Source organism: Anser anser, assembly GCF_964211835.1.
Source record: "Anser anser genome assembly, chromosome: 8".
In the NCBI taxonomy this organism is placed as follows: Eukaryota; Metazoa; Chordata; class Aves; order Anseriformes; family Anatidae; genus Anser; species Anser anser.
The window spans coordinates 6,326,204-6,342,228 of record NC_139728.1 but is presented as its reverse complement, the minus strand read 5'-3'; the positions used below and the strand labels follow the sequence as shown (position 1 = coordinate 6,342,228).

Genomic DNA, 16,025 nt, shown 5'->3' with positions numbered 1-16,025 from the left:
TGCCGGCCCTGGGACTGGGGTTCCTTCATCCCCTCAGTAAATCAAACCCTATCACAACATGATTCAAAGCACTCCTGAAGAAATGAGCCTTTCAGCTGATGTCAATAGGATTTCTAGTCTCTTTCCCATTCCTCCACATCCTTGTGTCTCCAGAGAATATAATCAAGCACAGGAGACAGTAACAATCAGGGCTTTGAGACTGTGTAGCATCAGGCACAGCCTTGAGGAGTCATGTTTGCTGACATTAAGTTGACTACAGCTTTATGGTCATTTTACACATGACAGCATGTCAGCTGTGTAAACCTCTCTGGAACAGGAGATTGCCTATGACTAGCTGCTGTGAAATTGAAATGATTTGTCTGTGTCTATGTGGACTGAAAATCATGGCTATTGTTTGCTAGTCATTGCAGTTTCTCAAGCTTGTTTGCTAATTCAGTATAATTCTGTAGTGAAGGCGAGGCATTAACAAGGTTCATGGTGCAGGTTCTTTAACCTCCCCCCCCCCCCCCTTCATCAGTGCCTCCCGTCAGCCTTCCGTCAGATTTAACAGGCTTCCCCTTGGAAGCAACCAGATCATATTATATTTTCTTAACCTCAGAAGTATTTATTCCAAGGGAAATCTGTGCCATTGTGGAGGGAATTACTACTGAAGGTTGAGGTTGCTTTGGGTAACAGAAGTGCCCTGAGTGACCTGGATTCTATCAACTTCTTGTGGATTAAGGTAGTGTAGCAGTGGTGAAGCTTGAGCCACTGGATTCCTGTGCTTTTGGTGTAACTGAATAGATAATGATGGGCATGCTAGAGTGCACCTTGAACCAAGGCAATGTTATAAATAATGATTACTCCTGTTCTCATTTTTCAGCCTTAAAAAAGCCATATAAAGCTTGTGATGTATTTAAACAATAGGATGATACTTGGAGTATGGCTTTTGAACGTGATTCTGTACAAGTCAGCTATATATTGCTTTAAATTAGGGTTAAACAGTTGACAGTGTTCTGACCTCGTCTTTCTGACCAAAAGTGACAGTTCCTATATATTCCATAATCTGGCTGCTCCATGTGTCACAAGGAAAACAGAAATGCTTTATTTCTTATTTTTGTGGAGTTCTATTTCACATGACTAGGAGTACACTAAAGATTGGGATAAACAGATTTTATGCAACAACACATCTAGTACAGAACATATTATATGAGAAAAAGAAAGAAAGACTCCCACTGAAAAGCTGCTGGTGTCAAATAATCGTTTATTCTGCAGTTATTGACTTGCCCCCGTTCAAATGACAGGGGCTTAGCTACCACCAGGAAAAAACAATATTCCAACAAATGCTTGTGAAACCCTGTATAATTCTTGTCACATCAAAAACCTTTCTGGAACTGTGCACTTTTGGCTTTAGTGTTCTTTCTCTCACAAATACAGACACAATAAAGGAGGAAATATCTATGGTTATCAAGAAAGAAGCCAACTTTTTACAAACATGTTTCTCCAGCACATAGCTGATCTTAAGCTGCATTTCGGAAGTTTGGGTGGACTTCAGGGTTGATGTCGTATATCATGTTCAAAAGCTTTTTCATCATGCTCTCCTTGTTCTTGTGGTAGCTGCTGGTGAGTTTTTGGATGGTTTCTGTTGTTTGCTCTTCTATTTTAGCAGAGAGGTTACCTTGGGAGCCCATTACCTGAAAAGCAGAAGCCCTCTAAGCAAAAAAGGCATTGTATATGGCTGTGTTTATTGTACTTCTCTTTATCATCTAGCATAAACATAATGCAAACATGTCACAGTGTTTTCTAACAGTAAGGGTATGATCTAGGTTGAACCGTACACATAAAAACAGGATTCAAGGGAACTCTTTCATATGCTCATTAGCAATGGGTATCTCCCCATGAAATGCAAGTTTCCTAGCTCACTGTGGGAACAATGTTGTACATGTTTTGTCTTTTATACCATTTATTTTAATTTGTTTTCTATTTTAATGACTAGTCAACTAAGTTTTAGCACTAGTGTGCTTCATTTGGCCTCACTGAGAATAAATGTGAGCACCGCTAAGGAGCAAAACATGGGAAAGCCTTCCTGAAAATGTATAATTAGAGTTTCAGAGTATTTGAAGAGTCTTCAGCAGCTACTGATGTATAACCCTCAACAGGCCTCAGACAAGGTCTTTTAATGTTACATTTTCTTATCTGGCAAAATACCAGACAGCTTCTGGCACAGTTAATATCAGGACATTCGCTTAGAATTTAATTGACTCTAGACTCGCTGAACATTTTAGCAAGGTTATGTTATAAACAGATGCACACGTTCCAAATCCATGGCTTTGTTCCTTCCTCCCCCACTGCTCCAACATCCCTTGCATTCTTCCCTTGTGGAAAAGTCCTTCAGATAGCAAGAGAGAAATTTGTTTTCAGCTAGAGAATTCCACGGAGGAGAGCAGAAGACGTTTCTGCACACAAAGTAAGAAAGGAATAAATAACGTATTCTTCTTATTGCTGCCACAGTTTTCTGGCATGGACTAGCAGCTGAACTAACCTGTGGTGGTAGTGGGGTACCTAGAGGCTGACCACAGACAAAGGGAGGGGTCATTAGCTTTATTTTCCATGTGATTTCAGCCCAACTTAGTACTTGACAGAAGGAAAAGCAGCTGAACGAAGATCTCCTTTTGCACAAATCACCTTTGCAATTATCTGTACCTGCAAATGTAGTATGAAGTTTGTCTGCACTCCAGATGCAAACTGTTTTACGATTTGGAAGATATACAGGATGTAGACACAATAGTAAACACTGGGAAAAGAAGATTGTTTTCTATAGTAACTATTTTTAGCTGGCATTTTATTTTAGCTTTTCGACAAGTTGTAAGGGTCTCATGTGGGAAAGATTGTACAGCTTAAACTGGATTTATGAAGTTGATTTTTTTTCCATTGGGCAAAATAACTTTCTAGAGATCCCAGATGGTTGCGTGTTATCCAGCTACTAAATACTTTCGCAAAACCTCAAGGAGATTATTCTAATTTGAAGAAGATCCTCTGTAGACTGGGAACTTGCTCTCCTGGTCCATGCTAATACTGTAATCTGAGATTGATGATTCTTACTCTTCTTTATTTATTTATTTATTCTTTTTTCTGCTTCTGATTTTGAAGATCTTTTTCTTGTCAGCATACAGGCAACGTTCTGCTTAGTCTGTGATTTCTGCTGACCTTGAAGGTCTGTCCCTTATCTTGCCTATACTGGTCTTATGTTAGTGTCATTCCAAAGTTGGCAAAACATTACACATACACAAACCACAAATTCAGAGCCAGGGTTCACATCTCCAGAGTTCAGTGACCTCGGACCCCAAATACAAACACTATGAGCACTATCAAAATCAGCTTGAGCTCTGGGTTTAAATTTTATATGTTAAAAAAAAATCTTTCTAGCTGTCTCTAACCTCAAATTAATCATTATTTTTTGTTGCCATTGTTCGTTCTGGACTGAAGTGGAACTTCTCATGGTATGAGAGAAATTACCCCAGTAAGGATATGGCAACACAGAAAGAAGAGAAGTAACATGTATTTGTGTCTGAATACCTGAACCAGCAAAGTGAAGTGGGTATCAGACTTCACTGGCTTAGCTGGAACTCATGCCTGCCTTCCAGGCGCAGGTTAATAATGATGACATTTGTCTGGGGTAGATAAATGTTCGACATAATGGGGTCAGGGAACATGAGGGAGGACTGCAGTGATCAGTACAGATAGCAGCATACTGTCGTTTGAGGAGCAATATGTGCTCTGGCCTGCTTGTGTAATGCACTCAGTTGACAAACAATGGCCTTTTCTTGCAGCTTTGGTTATTTGGGATGAAAAAATTGAATTTGCACCAAAGAAAGGCTTTTTTCTCTTCTGCTATTCCAGACCTAAAGCAAGAAGTTCATTTTGACTGAAAAGGTGAATAAATTGTAGGCGTATTTTTACTTTATTTTAGTATCAGTAAAAATATGATATTGTATGTCTGAGACAACACCACCTGGCCTGGCAGTGTGATGGTGTGTCTGGTGGCTGACAGTGTTTGTTGGAGACGGTGTATGTATATCCTTAAGGCTTATGATCTCTGCTGGAGAATGTTTTATGTGAAGTGTGACTGAAATAGCAGGTTTATAAAGCAGTGTTCATTTGGCCTCCTTGGCTTTTTTTTTCTTTTCTGTTTTTGCACATGTAGTTTTCTTGCCTTTGCAAAGAAAAAAAAAAGGCAGAAAAAACCAAAACAACACAAGAACAAAAATGTAAGAGGGAGGTCACCAAGTAAAAGAGAATGGTTTGTGAATCTTCATGAAAATACTAGGGAAGACAGCAAGATGGCATAAATGTATAAAATGAACTGCAATTCAGATACGAAAATATTATCCAGACCGCTTTTACTATGAAGATATGAAAAACCCCAAAGCTTGCATGATTTCTGTTCATCAAAGGTGCAGTGTTGTATGCAGACAAAAAGCTAAAGTGGAACAGAAATAGAAAGAAGGATTTTAAATCATCACTATTACTGAAACATCCACCTTATTTCAACCTCCAGTTTCAGGGCAGAATCGAGATCTGTCTGGAATTGAAGGAGAACCTGAAGGCATTTTACTTGAGGGAGTTAATGTCTTCAAAAGGGCAAGCGTGAACCAAATACAGAATCTAGACAATTTTAGTGTTAAAATCCACAGTACCAGGTACAAATGCATTCCACACCAGTGAAAAAGTCAAAATGAAGCATATGCACGTCACAGGAGATGCCTGTGTGACAGCTGGGTTCAATCAGTGTGGTCAGGTTAGTTTGTGGAAGTGTCCAGGTAATGCTGTTTGAAACAATTTGTTTTACTAGTCAGCATATTGACACTGCAAAAGCCCATGCAAGTTTCTTACTTACATTTGTTTGCTTATTCCTAAATTCCTTCTCCCTCTGCAGCCGGTAGTGGTCTATCTCAGCAATGGCTTCTTCTTTGGCCTGCTTCAGCCTCTTTCCCTTTCCTAATGGAGGGGAGAAACACGGATTTACTTCACAGGTGTCACTTCATCCCAAGAGGTGAATCTCTCAATATCAGAGGTATTTCTACCTGGTGTAGAAGTTTCCTGGTCAAAGTTGTGAGCAAAGTGAACAGCAGTGCTGTTTGCCTGGAATTGTCTGAAGGGGCAAAGTGGGCTAGTAGGGCACTTTGTGCATGAGAGCCAGTCTCACCAGCACCCATCTTCTGAGCCCAGCTCCCTGGGCATCAAAATGAAAAGTGTGTTGGTTTGCTAACAACAGAAGTCTTTTTGCAACTATGCATTTCCTTATAACAGAAATGATTTTTTTTTTTTTTATCACAGCTTTGTGTTTAAATAAATATCTATCTTTCCTTCATCAGCAATAGTAGCAGCCAGATAACAGATTTTAGTTGTCAGTGATTGGAAAAGACTTTATTCTGTAAGTTTTTCTGTATTGATTGGCTGCCAGGATCCCTTCATCCCGCACCAACTGGATGCTGTTTAGAGCTGGCAGATTTCCAGCGTGCTGCGTGGTACATCTTAACCACTATCAAACTGAGTTGCAACCTTCAGGCTCTGTCCTCTTCTCCCCCACCCTGTTTCCCTAACATCTGCTAAACGCAGAGGTGAATGATTAAGAGGAAAAGGAAGCTGATGGTATTATTTCTACTAATGTGTAGAAAATCTGAAAGTGATTATATATATATATAAAATTTTATTTTTAAAAAGGATGGTGATCTTGCATCCTTATGGAAGTGGCATTTTAGGCTGTAGTGGAAACTAGACTCTTCTTTCTGGAAAGGCTTGTGTTTGCAAACTTAATTTTGTGCACTGATAATAGTTACTTTGTCTTAGGTAAAATCCTAAGGGTATGTAAAATTAAACCCATGTAAATCATTGCAGGGCCAGGCCCAGGTACATCCTGGGTCTCTCAGGGATGTTACGCAAAGGATAAAAGCAGAAGGATCGATGGGCATGCAATACTGAAGTTCTTACGCAAAGCAAGTGCTGAACATGCCGTAACAAACTCACGGTGATAAGCCTGTCTGCCTGCTTTATAAAAACTCGATAAAGTCATGTGGATCTTCACAGGGCTCTGCTACTTTGTGAGGAAAAAATCACAAACTGTAAAAACCCTTGTGTTGAATGTTGATACGTTATATTTGAGGCTGCTGGGCTGATGCTGATTTGTGTTGTTGGTCTCTTTCCTCTGTACAACCTGAACTTTGGGAGCAAGAGAGGATATGCCTGCTCCCTCACCAGGGGAAAGGGCTCCAGAGGCTAAAAAAGCTATTGCTTAGTTGTGTAAATTAGGACATCACCAGAATGAGAGCGTGAAGACTGGACAACTGAAAAAGGCACCTCAATTTGGTGCATGAAACACCCTGATATTTATCTGTTAATTTATTTATTGGAACCACTTACTTGATGTCACTGAGCAATATGAATACTTTCAGAAAGTTGTTAAAAACAGTACCTTTTCTGAAATCCTAAACGTTATTCTCCAACTAAGCTAGGGAGAGGAGCATTAGTATTTCTGATTTGTTTTTCCATGCTGCTATATCAGATTGGCTACACCTGTACTGGGCTTCTGAAGCCTTATCAGGTGTGACGTGGGGTATTCTGCTTCCCCAGGCGGGGCACAACAGCAAAGCCAAATCTTTGAGGAAGACGATTGCTGGTGATACCTCTGTGATTCAGCAAAATCCCAGGTAAAATTCCTGATCCTGCAGTAAGTTTTTTGCCCAGCTGGAGGCCCCTTCTAAAGCTATTATTTGCAGATCAGTGAGCAGAAGCTGAGGGATGCCTGAAACACGGATTTCCATTAGAAGCGTTGATTCCTGGCCCATTGACTCTTGTGGCTGTACTGATTGTGGAACCTGAGGAGAAGTGAGAGGTGATCGTGTAACGGCATTTTACAGCAAGGAGGAGTATGGTAGGGAGCTCAACAGATTTTCTGACAGTTCATCAGTAGGGAGTGTTCTTTTGTGTAGTTTATTGCTTATCTCAGAGTTCTCCTGCCACCAAGGCAATCTAATTTGTACAGGGGGCAGTGATGCAGGTTGAAACCTAGCACACACCTTCCCAAAGTTTGTATTTGTTTGGTAAAAGCTGATTCCCTCAGCTTCTGTCTCTTGCTGTATGAAGTCTTGGGACCAGTATGCATGAACTGACTGATACATGTAAATGCCTGATGTCAGTCTGGACAGCAACGTTTAAAACTATGTTTAGGTTCGTGTTTTGAAGTTGTTCTTGTTCTCACCTCCAAATTTAGAGCTGACTGGCCTTTTATAGAGTTTTCCTTGAGAGAAGGAGCTGGGAGGAGATTCTCTGGAGCTGTAATTGGAGGGAGTGACTACAATGAAGCTCTGCCAATTTCACCATCTGAAGAACTAGGTCTCTATAGCAAATTACATTATTTCAAAATCAGTGGGATTTTAATTTCAAATTCCATCTGGGGGTCCATCTGTAGTAAATATGTTGCATATTTGGCCACAGGATAGATAAATAAGTCCATTTAAAATGCACACAATAGAAAGAGATTAACTGTAAAACAACAGTTCATCTGCCTCTCACAAAGTAGCTAGTGAACAAAAAGTATACATACACATACGTGTCAGATCTTGACAGTGCACTGGAGTAAGCACAATACATAGGGTGTCACTGTAGGGTGGCAGCCATTTCTTTTTTTCCACAATGCCTTTAGGATTGGCACAGCAGGAACCTGCTGCTTCCTATTTAATTAAGTGGAAAAGCTGTGAGTAAATTACTGCTAGTTCAACAACGTTGTGGACAGAATCAGCAACTGCCAACATATGCGACAGTGCATATGCTGCACCTGATTAAGTTAAGCAGAAACTAGAGCTTAACCTGCTGTTTCACTAGAGGCAAACCAAAATTAATTAATCAGTCTGTTATTAACCACTTGTCTGCTAACTTAGTTGTGCAATAAGGGATTGCCTTTTCAAAGTCTTACTGATCTTCTGGACAGGATTCTCTGTATCAAAGAGCTGAGCTGAAATTAAAGCTTATATCCTTACAGGTAGCAGAGCACTGAAATTCAGCCAAGATCAAACAAAAAGAGGGCTAGAAATACAGGAGGATGGACAAAACAATGTGACCCTGAGAGATTTACTCCAGGATTAAAAAGAAGAGGTGCGGAAAACTCCAAGTTTGAGGAGACTTTTGCCCCAAGGGCCAGGTTCACTATTGCCTGCTTGTCTTTTCTTCCTGTGCTGGAAGATGGGGAGCAGCAAATCAGCTGTGCTGCTCAAGTTTCCTGTCCATGGGTATGGTAGCTGAGCGGGAGGGAAGGGGACAGTCAGGAGGCTTCTAGGAATCACGTCAAATTGGCTTAATCTTAATCATTTTACTCTCTGGAGCAAGCCAGTGCTGTACTAGATATTGTCTTATCTAACCTGTGGGAAAGCATTATTAGCATGGAGAAAGGTAATATTCTTTGTAGGTATTGCTGTGATGTTAAGGAACTAGCTCAGGTTAAGTTCAAAATGATCAGTTTTGGTACTATTTTTTTAAGGCCTTGCAAAAGAAAGAAAATATTTCTGAAAATTTTGCATTCTAATTTGCTTAAACACAAAGTTATCTTACTTTCCCAGAACTGAGTTGCTAAAACTGGCTTTCTGTTTTCAAACAGAACATCTAGGTTTCTAGCTAAATTTCTGCACAGAAATAATGTCATATGCGTAAGTTGTCAAAATGTAATGACTTTTTCTTTAAATAGGACCATTTCTGTTGTTTTTAAGAGTACTAAATTGCTAAATGAGATTTAGGAATGTTCATTTTGGGCAGACGTTTGCAATTTTAATGAAAATACAATAGAAACAGCTGATCAGTGCATTTATAGCTTTTTTGCTAGATAAAATGTGTCCTGGATGTTATCCAAGTGAGCGTGATGGATGTAATTGATGCAATTCTTTTTTTTTTTTTAATATCTTACTTTGTTTAATAGCTGTTTTTTAACCTAACTTCCTGAAAGTTTTCATCTGAACTTTCACTTTTATTAGCAATTAGAAATTCAAGCCAAAATATAAAAAATCTATAGGAAACTCAGTTTTGCTAAATCCAGTGTTCACGATACATTTGTTTCCCTTGTTTTACCCAAAAGGATTTTCAGGAATTGACATCTTGGCTCTGATAATGTGAAGCTATTTCTGGGATCCAAATTATGCTTAAAGAAAAAACGATAGACAAAGCAGTGCAGTATACAAAAGGATGGAGAACTGCAGGCTCTTTTTGTTCATGTTTAATCAATTTGGTAGTTTCAGCCTTGCATATGTGCATTTACCAACAAACTATTAATAAATTGTCAGGTGTAAATGACATCAGCCAGTGATATGGTAAAGAATATTGCGAGGCCAGGTAAAGGGCATTGAGCAAGAAGTGTGAAAAGGCGTGTACAGAAGAGCTGTAGCACTATACTTCCGCTTCACTTTATGAATATAAATAGAATTCTATTGTCGATTTTTCAGTTGTGCGAAGTGGATTTTGCATTACAACAGCTGCTTGTGTCAGTAACTAGGTCCATTATGTGCTTATATACAGTATTAGGCGTGTCCATGCTACCTTTTGATCTGGTTATGTGAATATCAGCTGTAAACACTGAAGGTCTTGCATAAGGATGGTTTTGGTAATCACATTTCCTTGAAAATGACTTTTCCTGGTTGTGTCCCACAAACGACCTGCCTTTCTTCTTCCTTCTCACGTTACAAGGTAAATAGAATAACCTGACACCGTGGGACAGCGCTGGTGCTCAAGGGCTGTTTGCAGTGACAGCGGAGGTCATGCTTACAGCTCGGCGGGGCAGGACTGCGTGCTGCAGGCTGGACAGGTTCAACGCTTTCACCTGCAGCCCAGAATCGTGTGTGCCCAGCCCTGAGCAGGAGCTGCTGATCTGAACTGGTACGAGGTGGGTCTGGGCTGCTGTTTGCTGAGTGAAGCAGCATCTCCTCGCCTCGTTCCTCCAAATGGTGTTTGCAGGTTCACCAACGACAGTGGATTGCAATGCATTTCCTTTTATTTTAGATTCTGTGCTCAATCTGAAACAAACGAGGCAATACCTTACATTGACACAACCGCAGAATCGCTCTGGGGAAGAGGCTGCTGAAATTATGCTAGCTTGGCACAACAGGCTTTGGCCCTAAGAACCCCTTTAGTCCCTGTCCCAAGTTATTTAAGCCATGCTGGTTTAGTTAGGTCTGTCAGGTGGCGCAGTGACGCTACCGTGAAAGACTGAAGTGAAGGACAAGGAAAACTTCTGCCAGTACACTGGGATCAGTCTGATGTGTGAGAGCAGAGGCAAGGAACAGAGAAGAAAGTCATACAGATGAAATACTTTTACTCTGTTTTTACTGATGACAGAATTTTTAATAATTGGTTTTCTGTAGCTACTGAGTAACTTCTACCTCAGCACTGCAACACTGGTAGGCGCAGGCAATGGCTCAATTCAGGCTTCTGGCTCAGGGGCTGGGAGATAGGTTACCTGAAGGAAGTCCTGTGCTTATCATGTGTGCTGTGTGTAGGGTTGAGGTGGTGACAGGGGAGTGGGTTTGCCATCAGAGCAGAGTAAGTGCAGCTGGAGCTCGTGCCTGGATTCAGCAAGATGCTCTCGTTATCAGTCTTCATTTATGTGTCATTATCATACTTTGCATTTGGGGTTTCTTAATTTATAAACCTTTTAAAGTCTGTTTCGGAAAAGGCTGAAGTGACTGTTTTGGATTAAAAAATATAAAATTAGGTAAGCAGCATCAAGCTATCATAGCTAAAGGCCTGATTTTGCAGTCCCTGTTCAGACCTAACTCACATTCCCTCCATGAGGCTGTGCCTTCCCAGATCATATGCTTTCTTGCTTCTTGGTCTGGGGAACTATCCATTTCCTCTGCCCTACATAAGAAGGGAGGCAATGTCCTACTGAGAGCACCTCAGCTGGCTGCATAAGGGCTGAATTGCCCCCTCATAATTCCTTGCTTTCAAGCTAGCAGCAACACCCCCAAACACCCTCTTTTTGTGAGCTTTCTGTTTTATGAAGATAGGAAAATGTTCTTTCTCTGTTGCTTTTGCATGGCTACAAAGTGCAGGCAGTGGCTGGATGCTTAGGAAAGGGGTATTGCTTTATTTTTTGCGTGCTGCTGTACAAATTAATATGTTATACAATTAATGAGCACACAGCAATGCTGATTGTACATAAAAGGGATATACAAACTACACAACTAATTTTTCTTTAGCTTCTATTTCTTCCTTAAAAACAAAATCCTTCACCATAGTCTCTTGCAGCACGTGATACCTTCATGCGTTTTAGTTGAGTTTGGAGGATGATGTTGTTTCCTGCTGCTGGTTTCTAAATCAAGATGTCTCCATGAAACAGTGTTAACGTTTCATGGTTAATGCAGGCCACTGACTTGTGTGGTCGGTATCTACACTCAGGAGACATTATGGTGACTCTATTTTGTATTAAATCAATGAGAGATAAGTGCAGAAAATGAATGAAATATATAACAGTAAGACTGCCAGATGAATTATTTCTTTTATTTAGATTATTAGCAGATTCAACTACATTTTTTTCCATTTTATTGGGATGTTAATTTCCTTTTACTATTTGTTGTTACTACTTTTTGCTTATATTTGACTAGAATAAAAATGTTTGTTTAGATACCCAAGAATAATAAATTCATACTTTACACTGGGCATTTAGGCATTCATCAAAAAAGATGATTGTTTTAAAATTAACATTTGATCGCTCAGTGTTTGCTTATTGTTTGTAATAAGACTTATAGCAATGACCACAGTACTGACTTTTCTTATGATTGTACTGAGACTTTAATTATTATTTTTACTCTGAAGTCTCCATTTGTTTCCATGTATTTCTTCTTGAAGCCCAGCTGAGATTAAAAGGCAAGTTACTAGTTTTCATAAGTAAAGAGGAACACTGAAAATATTATGTAAAGAGAAATACAGAGTTTGGAGTCTGGTTCTCCAGAGCTGGCAGCCAGAGGTGTGCAGATTTCTAGTTTAAATGCCTAAAGAAGGATGTAATGACATTATTGGCATTGAGAAAAAGCAATAATAAATCTAGGTGACAGGATGAATATAACAAAGAAAACCTTGTTCAGTGTAAAGAGGCACGTGCATGCACGCACACACAAGCACACGTGTGCACAATTTGAAGCATGCTATGCACCTTCAGGCTTGGTTAAATGCCTGACTGCAGTCAAGGCACTGCACTAATGCGAGTGGGAGGAAAGTGGCACAGAAGAAAGAATAGGAGCAGCCCATCTGTGCTGTGTACAGATGAAATAATGCTGTTTTTCCATGAGCCACTGTATTTCTGAAGAGCTTACAGTAGAAAAATACAGTAAAAACAGGCCAGATGCTTACTTTTTTTGGCTTCCTCCAGCTTGTCCTTGGCACGTTTTTCTGCCTGCAGAAGCTGCTGGATTCCTTGAGACTGGCTGGTCATGCTGGTTGCTGGGGCTGGTGCCCTTCTGCAGGGACTGGAGCTCGGAGGGAGCTTTATACAGCTGCCAAACCCTTCCCTGTGTTTTCGGTCTGTCAGTTATTACAACAGCCTTCCAGATTGCACCAAACCAGCCTGCTCTGTCCGGATTGCTTCTGGGCACAAAGGGCTGCTGGTGTAACTGGAGAAATGCGGTGGCTGGGCTTACAGGGACGCTCCCTCCTTCTCAGGGTCACCGAAGCGTCCGATTAACGCTTTGGGAAAGAGGAGAATAACACTCCAAGTGTCTTGTAGTTTTATTGGGATTTTTTAAAATCTTCTAATGCTGAAGCAGAATGTGGTTAACCTTGTGAGAGGAACTGGGGAAACAATTTTGTTTCTTGAAACTTGCTTTTAATAAAACTTCCCATAACCTGAAGAATCAGATTCAGGCAGTCTGAATTGTTTTGATTGAACACACTGGACTGGTTGTAGGCTTTTGTTTGGTGTTACTTCTTGAAGGTATTTTTTTGTTTTGTTTTGTTTTTGTTTTTTTTTTTTCTCCCATCAGGGACTACAGTTTAAATAAGCGTGTGGTGGAAGAGGTGTGCTCCAAGCTGTAATCTTCCACAGCTGAGTGCTGTGGTGGATAGCCGTGGGAGTTAGCTCTAAGATCCAGGCTCGGGGATGGTGCAGTTCTTGGTGTAGGTCTTCCTCTCAAGCCCTACTAACATGTGCAGCGGTCAAACAAGCGTGTGTGTGGTTGTAGGTGCACATCCTGTTCCCTAGGGCGGGCATGTGTCTTGCGTGCTACTGCGAATGAGCAGCACAATCATAGTTTTATTTTTAGGATTCAAACTAATCTCACTGACAAAGGTACTTTGGGCATTACGCAGGAGGGGAACATGTCAAAAATTGGAATGAAAACAGATCAAGCAATCTGTGATGTCCTGTTTGCTTGCTGCAGGGCTCTTACCTGCCCCTTGTGAGGAAACGCGTATTGCTGTTACGAAGGCTTTTTTCCTCCTAGTGGCTGCGGGCCTGAGGGAGAATGGGGGGAGAAACCTCTTGCCCTATTACTGCCTTCAGCTGCATGCCAAATAAGAGTAGTACTAAGGCTTTGAGAAGTTAGTTTGTTTTCTGATTCGTGATACTGTGGAGTCAAATTCCAGCCAGGCTCACTCTCGGCAAGATGCTCATTTCTTACAGCGCGTTACTTGCCAGGCTTCTTCCTTCATCCAGAAACTGCGAGATGCCTCCCCCTGTCTAGCACTGACATCAGAGATCGGCTCTAGCTGCAAGAGAGCAGACATGGCACTATTTTTAGCGGGTTTTAATGCATAGCTTTCAAGTTTATTTTATTTAGGAATAGAAAAGGAAGTTCTGATCAGTTGTACAGAAAAAGTGCAAGCTACAGGGTTGGGAAGCCCGGCGTGCTGCTGGGGCTAAGCTCCAAGTGTTCTGACCAGCAAAGAAAAGCAGAAGTAGAAAACGAAAGTAAAAAAAAAGAAAAAAATAAAAGATACTTGGTTTACTTGGGGCAGGAAATTTGGGCTCAGAACTTGAAAGCAAGTTACTTCAAAATTTAATAGGAAGCAGAGCAGAGATGTCGTCAGGCTTGTCACAGACATCAGAAGTATATTCAAGGCAAAGGGTCTTGTCAGGCAAATCTCTGTGCTCCAAGAAATGTACCAAAGCTGCTAGCAAACTAGGCTGTTTCAGAGTCTCTGGACGTGTCGGGGTGAGACACTTTGATTCCTCCAAGCAGTTCTCAATGCTGTAATTATGTTACCTGGACCTCAGTAATGATCTAGATTTTGTTATTTACAACCTGCTAATTTTAATATTTCACAGAAAATAGTTCTGTGATGAATTTTTATGGAAAAATAGCACACCCTTGAACTGATTACTAAGTTATTCCACAGTTCAAAAATTCATATATTTCTCAAGCAGATCGTATGAGCTGCAGATGTCACATTCATGTATTTCAATGCTTTTTTTTTTTTTTTTCCTGAATCAAAGAATCTCAGTTTATAATTTGCCTTGTAGTCAGTTTTCAGGTCTTGGCTCCGGGCAAGCGGGCTGGGGCAGCGCACGGTGGCACGCCGTCCTGGCATCGCTCCTGACACGGCAGTACTGGAACGTCTCCTCGCGGGGGAAGAAGATGGTTTACTTTGGCTGGTGCTTATACAAGGTTTGTTAGGCTCCACACAAATGCTGCCACTTAGAACTCATTTTGAAGCCTGTCTGGTGATGATGTCAGGCTATTTTGACATGGCACCTCTGTGTATCCCACTTCTAGGATAATTCATTAAAATAAAGTAAGTTAAGCTACGGACTGACCAAACAGACTCCTACTTCATCACCCAAGTAAACGAGTAACTTTTCTGTGCTGCAGTCACTGGCTTTCTTTCCAAGTCAGCTCCAAACTCATTTAATTAGAGAAGAGAAGCTGATGGGATGACTGGTGATGGGAGGAGAGGTGTTAGCAGAGGGAGAGAGGGCAGAGAGTTTTCTAAGATGCCTCCCTTTCCTTCTCAGCATCTCATCCGCCTGTCTCATGCCCAGAGTTTTCTGAGCCTTCTCTGGTTATTGCCACCAACAGAAAGGGAGAACAGGCTCAGTTCTGCCATTCTCACTCCCCCAGAGTGAAACTGCGGAGCTGGAAAATGAAGAGTCTTGCAAAGGATGAGAGCCCTGCAGAGAGCCCCCTGCTCATCCTCAGTTTAGCCAGCAGAGGCACTTTAAGTCAGGCGGTTCTGGTTTAGACTGAGCCGTGCAGCTGCTGTCTTCTGCCTGCAGTGGGGAGGTCAGGGCCAGTGGGGTAATTCACCCCAGGCAGTTCGTATTATTTTATTTGGAAAAAGGCCGCTTGCTGTTGTTCCGATTGAGCTTTACTTAGCATGAAAGTAACAACTTCTCAGTGCATCTACCACCGAGCAGTCGAAGCAGTCGAGGCCTGTGGCCTCCTTTTATTGTGGTTTGTGTGCAGAGGCTGTCCTGTATGTAGGGTGAGGGCAGGCAGCTTGCACTGAAACATGTTTCAGCTGAACGTCTCCCATGTGTTGTCTCTGTGGCTGTATTTCCCTAAGCATGCATATTTTGTAATCGTTTTTTAAATTATAAAAAGTATTATTTCCAAATAGAGCTGCTGTGACTACTAAGCAGTGTGCTTTGTTCAGGCTGCGGCTTCAAAGCAGCGACGCTGGTTCAAGGAGAAAGCGTTAAATCAGCAGCGCGCCAGGCAGGACAGCTGCCGCAGGTGCTTTTGTGTGTCAGCATGCGTGCCTTTCGTTTCGTTGCTCGAGAAAGGCCTCAGTACGGAAAAGCACTGTGCACACCTACGTAGCTTCCTACACCGCAGTGAGGACTGCTCCTCTAAAAATGGAGCACCTTCAAATGGACTAAGTTCTGCCATGGCACGCAGGTCTGCTGCTTCTGTCAGCATTCATGTCAAATAGACTTTAAAAGACTTTGTGCATAACTTAAACTGTATGCATTGGCGACCATCATATGCCTCTCAAAATCGTGCCATTTTCTGTCATAATTAGACAACTATATTTGAAGAAAAATAATTTTTAACTTTGCATGGAAGTTGTGG

General features: G+C 41.3%; 1 protein-coding gene and 1 long non-coding RNA gene across 3 annotated transcripts; one reads left to right on the top strand and one right to left on the bottom strand.

Moving 5' to 3' along the window:
- The first annotated feature begins 521 nt into the window (after nt 1-521).
- Nucleotides 522-15,562, top strand: LOC310903035. Of its 2 annotated transcripts, none has more exons than XR_014587241.1 (6): nt 522-721; nt 6,610-6,686; nt 7,250-7,371; nt 9,706-9,901; nt 14,474-14,618; nt 14,966-15,562. It is a non-coding gene; the product is annotated as an uncharacterized lncRNA (long non-coding RNA). The 2 variants fall into 2 exon arrangements; XR_014587242.1 differs by lacking the exon at nt 14,966-15,562 and adding an exon at nt 14,727-14,942.
- On the bottom strand, nt 1,224-12,606 carry ATP6V1G3 (ATPase H+ transporting V1 subunit G3). The gene is made up of 3 exons (XM_083845564.1): nt 12,367-12,606; nt 4,877-4,977; nt 1,224-1,673 (listed from the first exon to the last, which is right to left on the bottom strand). The coding sequence occupies exons 1-3, from the start codon at nt 12,446-12,448 to the stop codon at nt 1,500-1,502; spliced, it is 357 nt and encodes a 118-aa protein (XP_083701690.1). The 5' UTR covers nt 12,449-12,606; the 3' UTR covers nt 1,224-1,499.
- Nucleotides 15,563-16,025: the final 463 nt, after the last annotated feature.

Coding starts and splice junctions, on each gene's coding strand:
- ATP6V1G3 (XM_083845564.1), bottom strand. CDS start 12,448: ATGACCAGCCAGTCTCAAGGAATCCAGCAGCTTCTGCAGGCAGAAAAA. Junction 4,978..12,366: donor GCTGGAGGAAGCCAAAAAAA/GTAAGCATCTGG, acceptor CCCCTCCATTAG/GAAAGGGAAAGAGGCTGAAG. Junction 1,674..4,876: donor TTAGGAATAAGCAAACAAAT/GTAAGTAAGAAA, acceptor TCTGCTTTTCAG/GTAATGGGCTCCCAAGGTAA.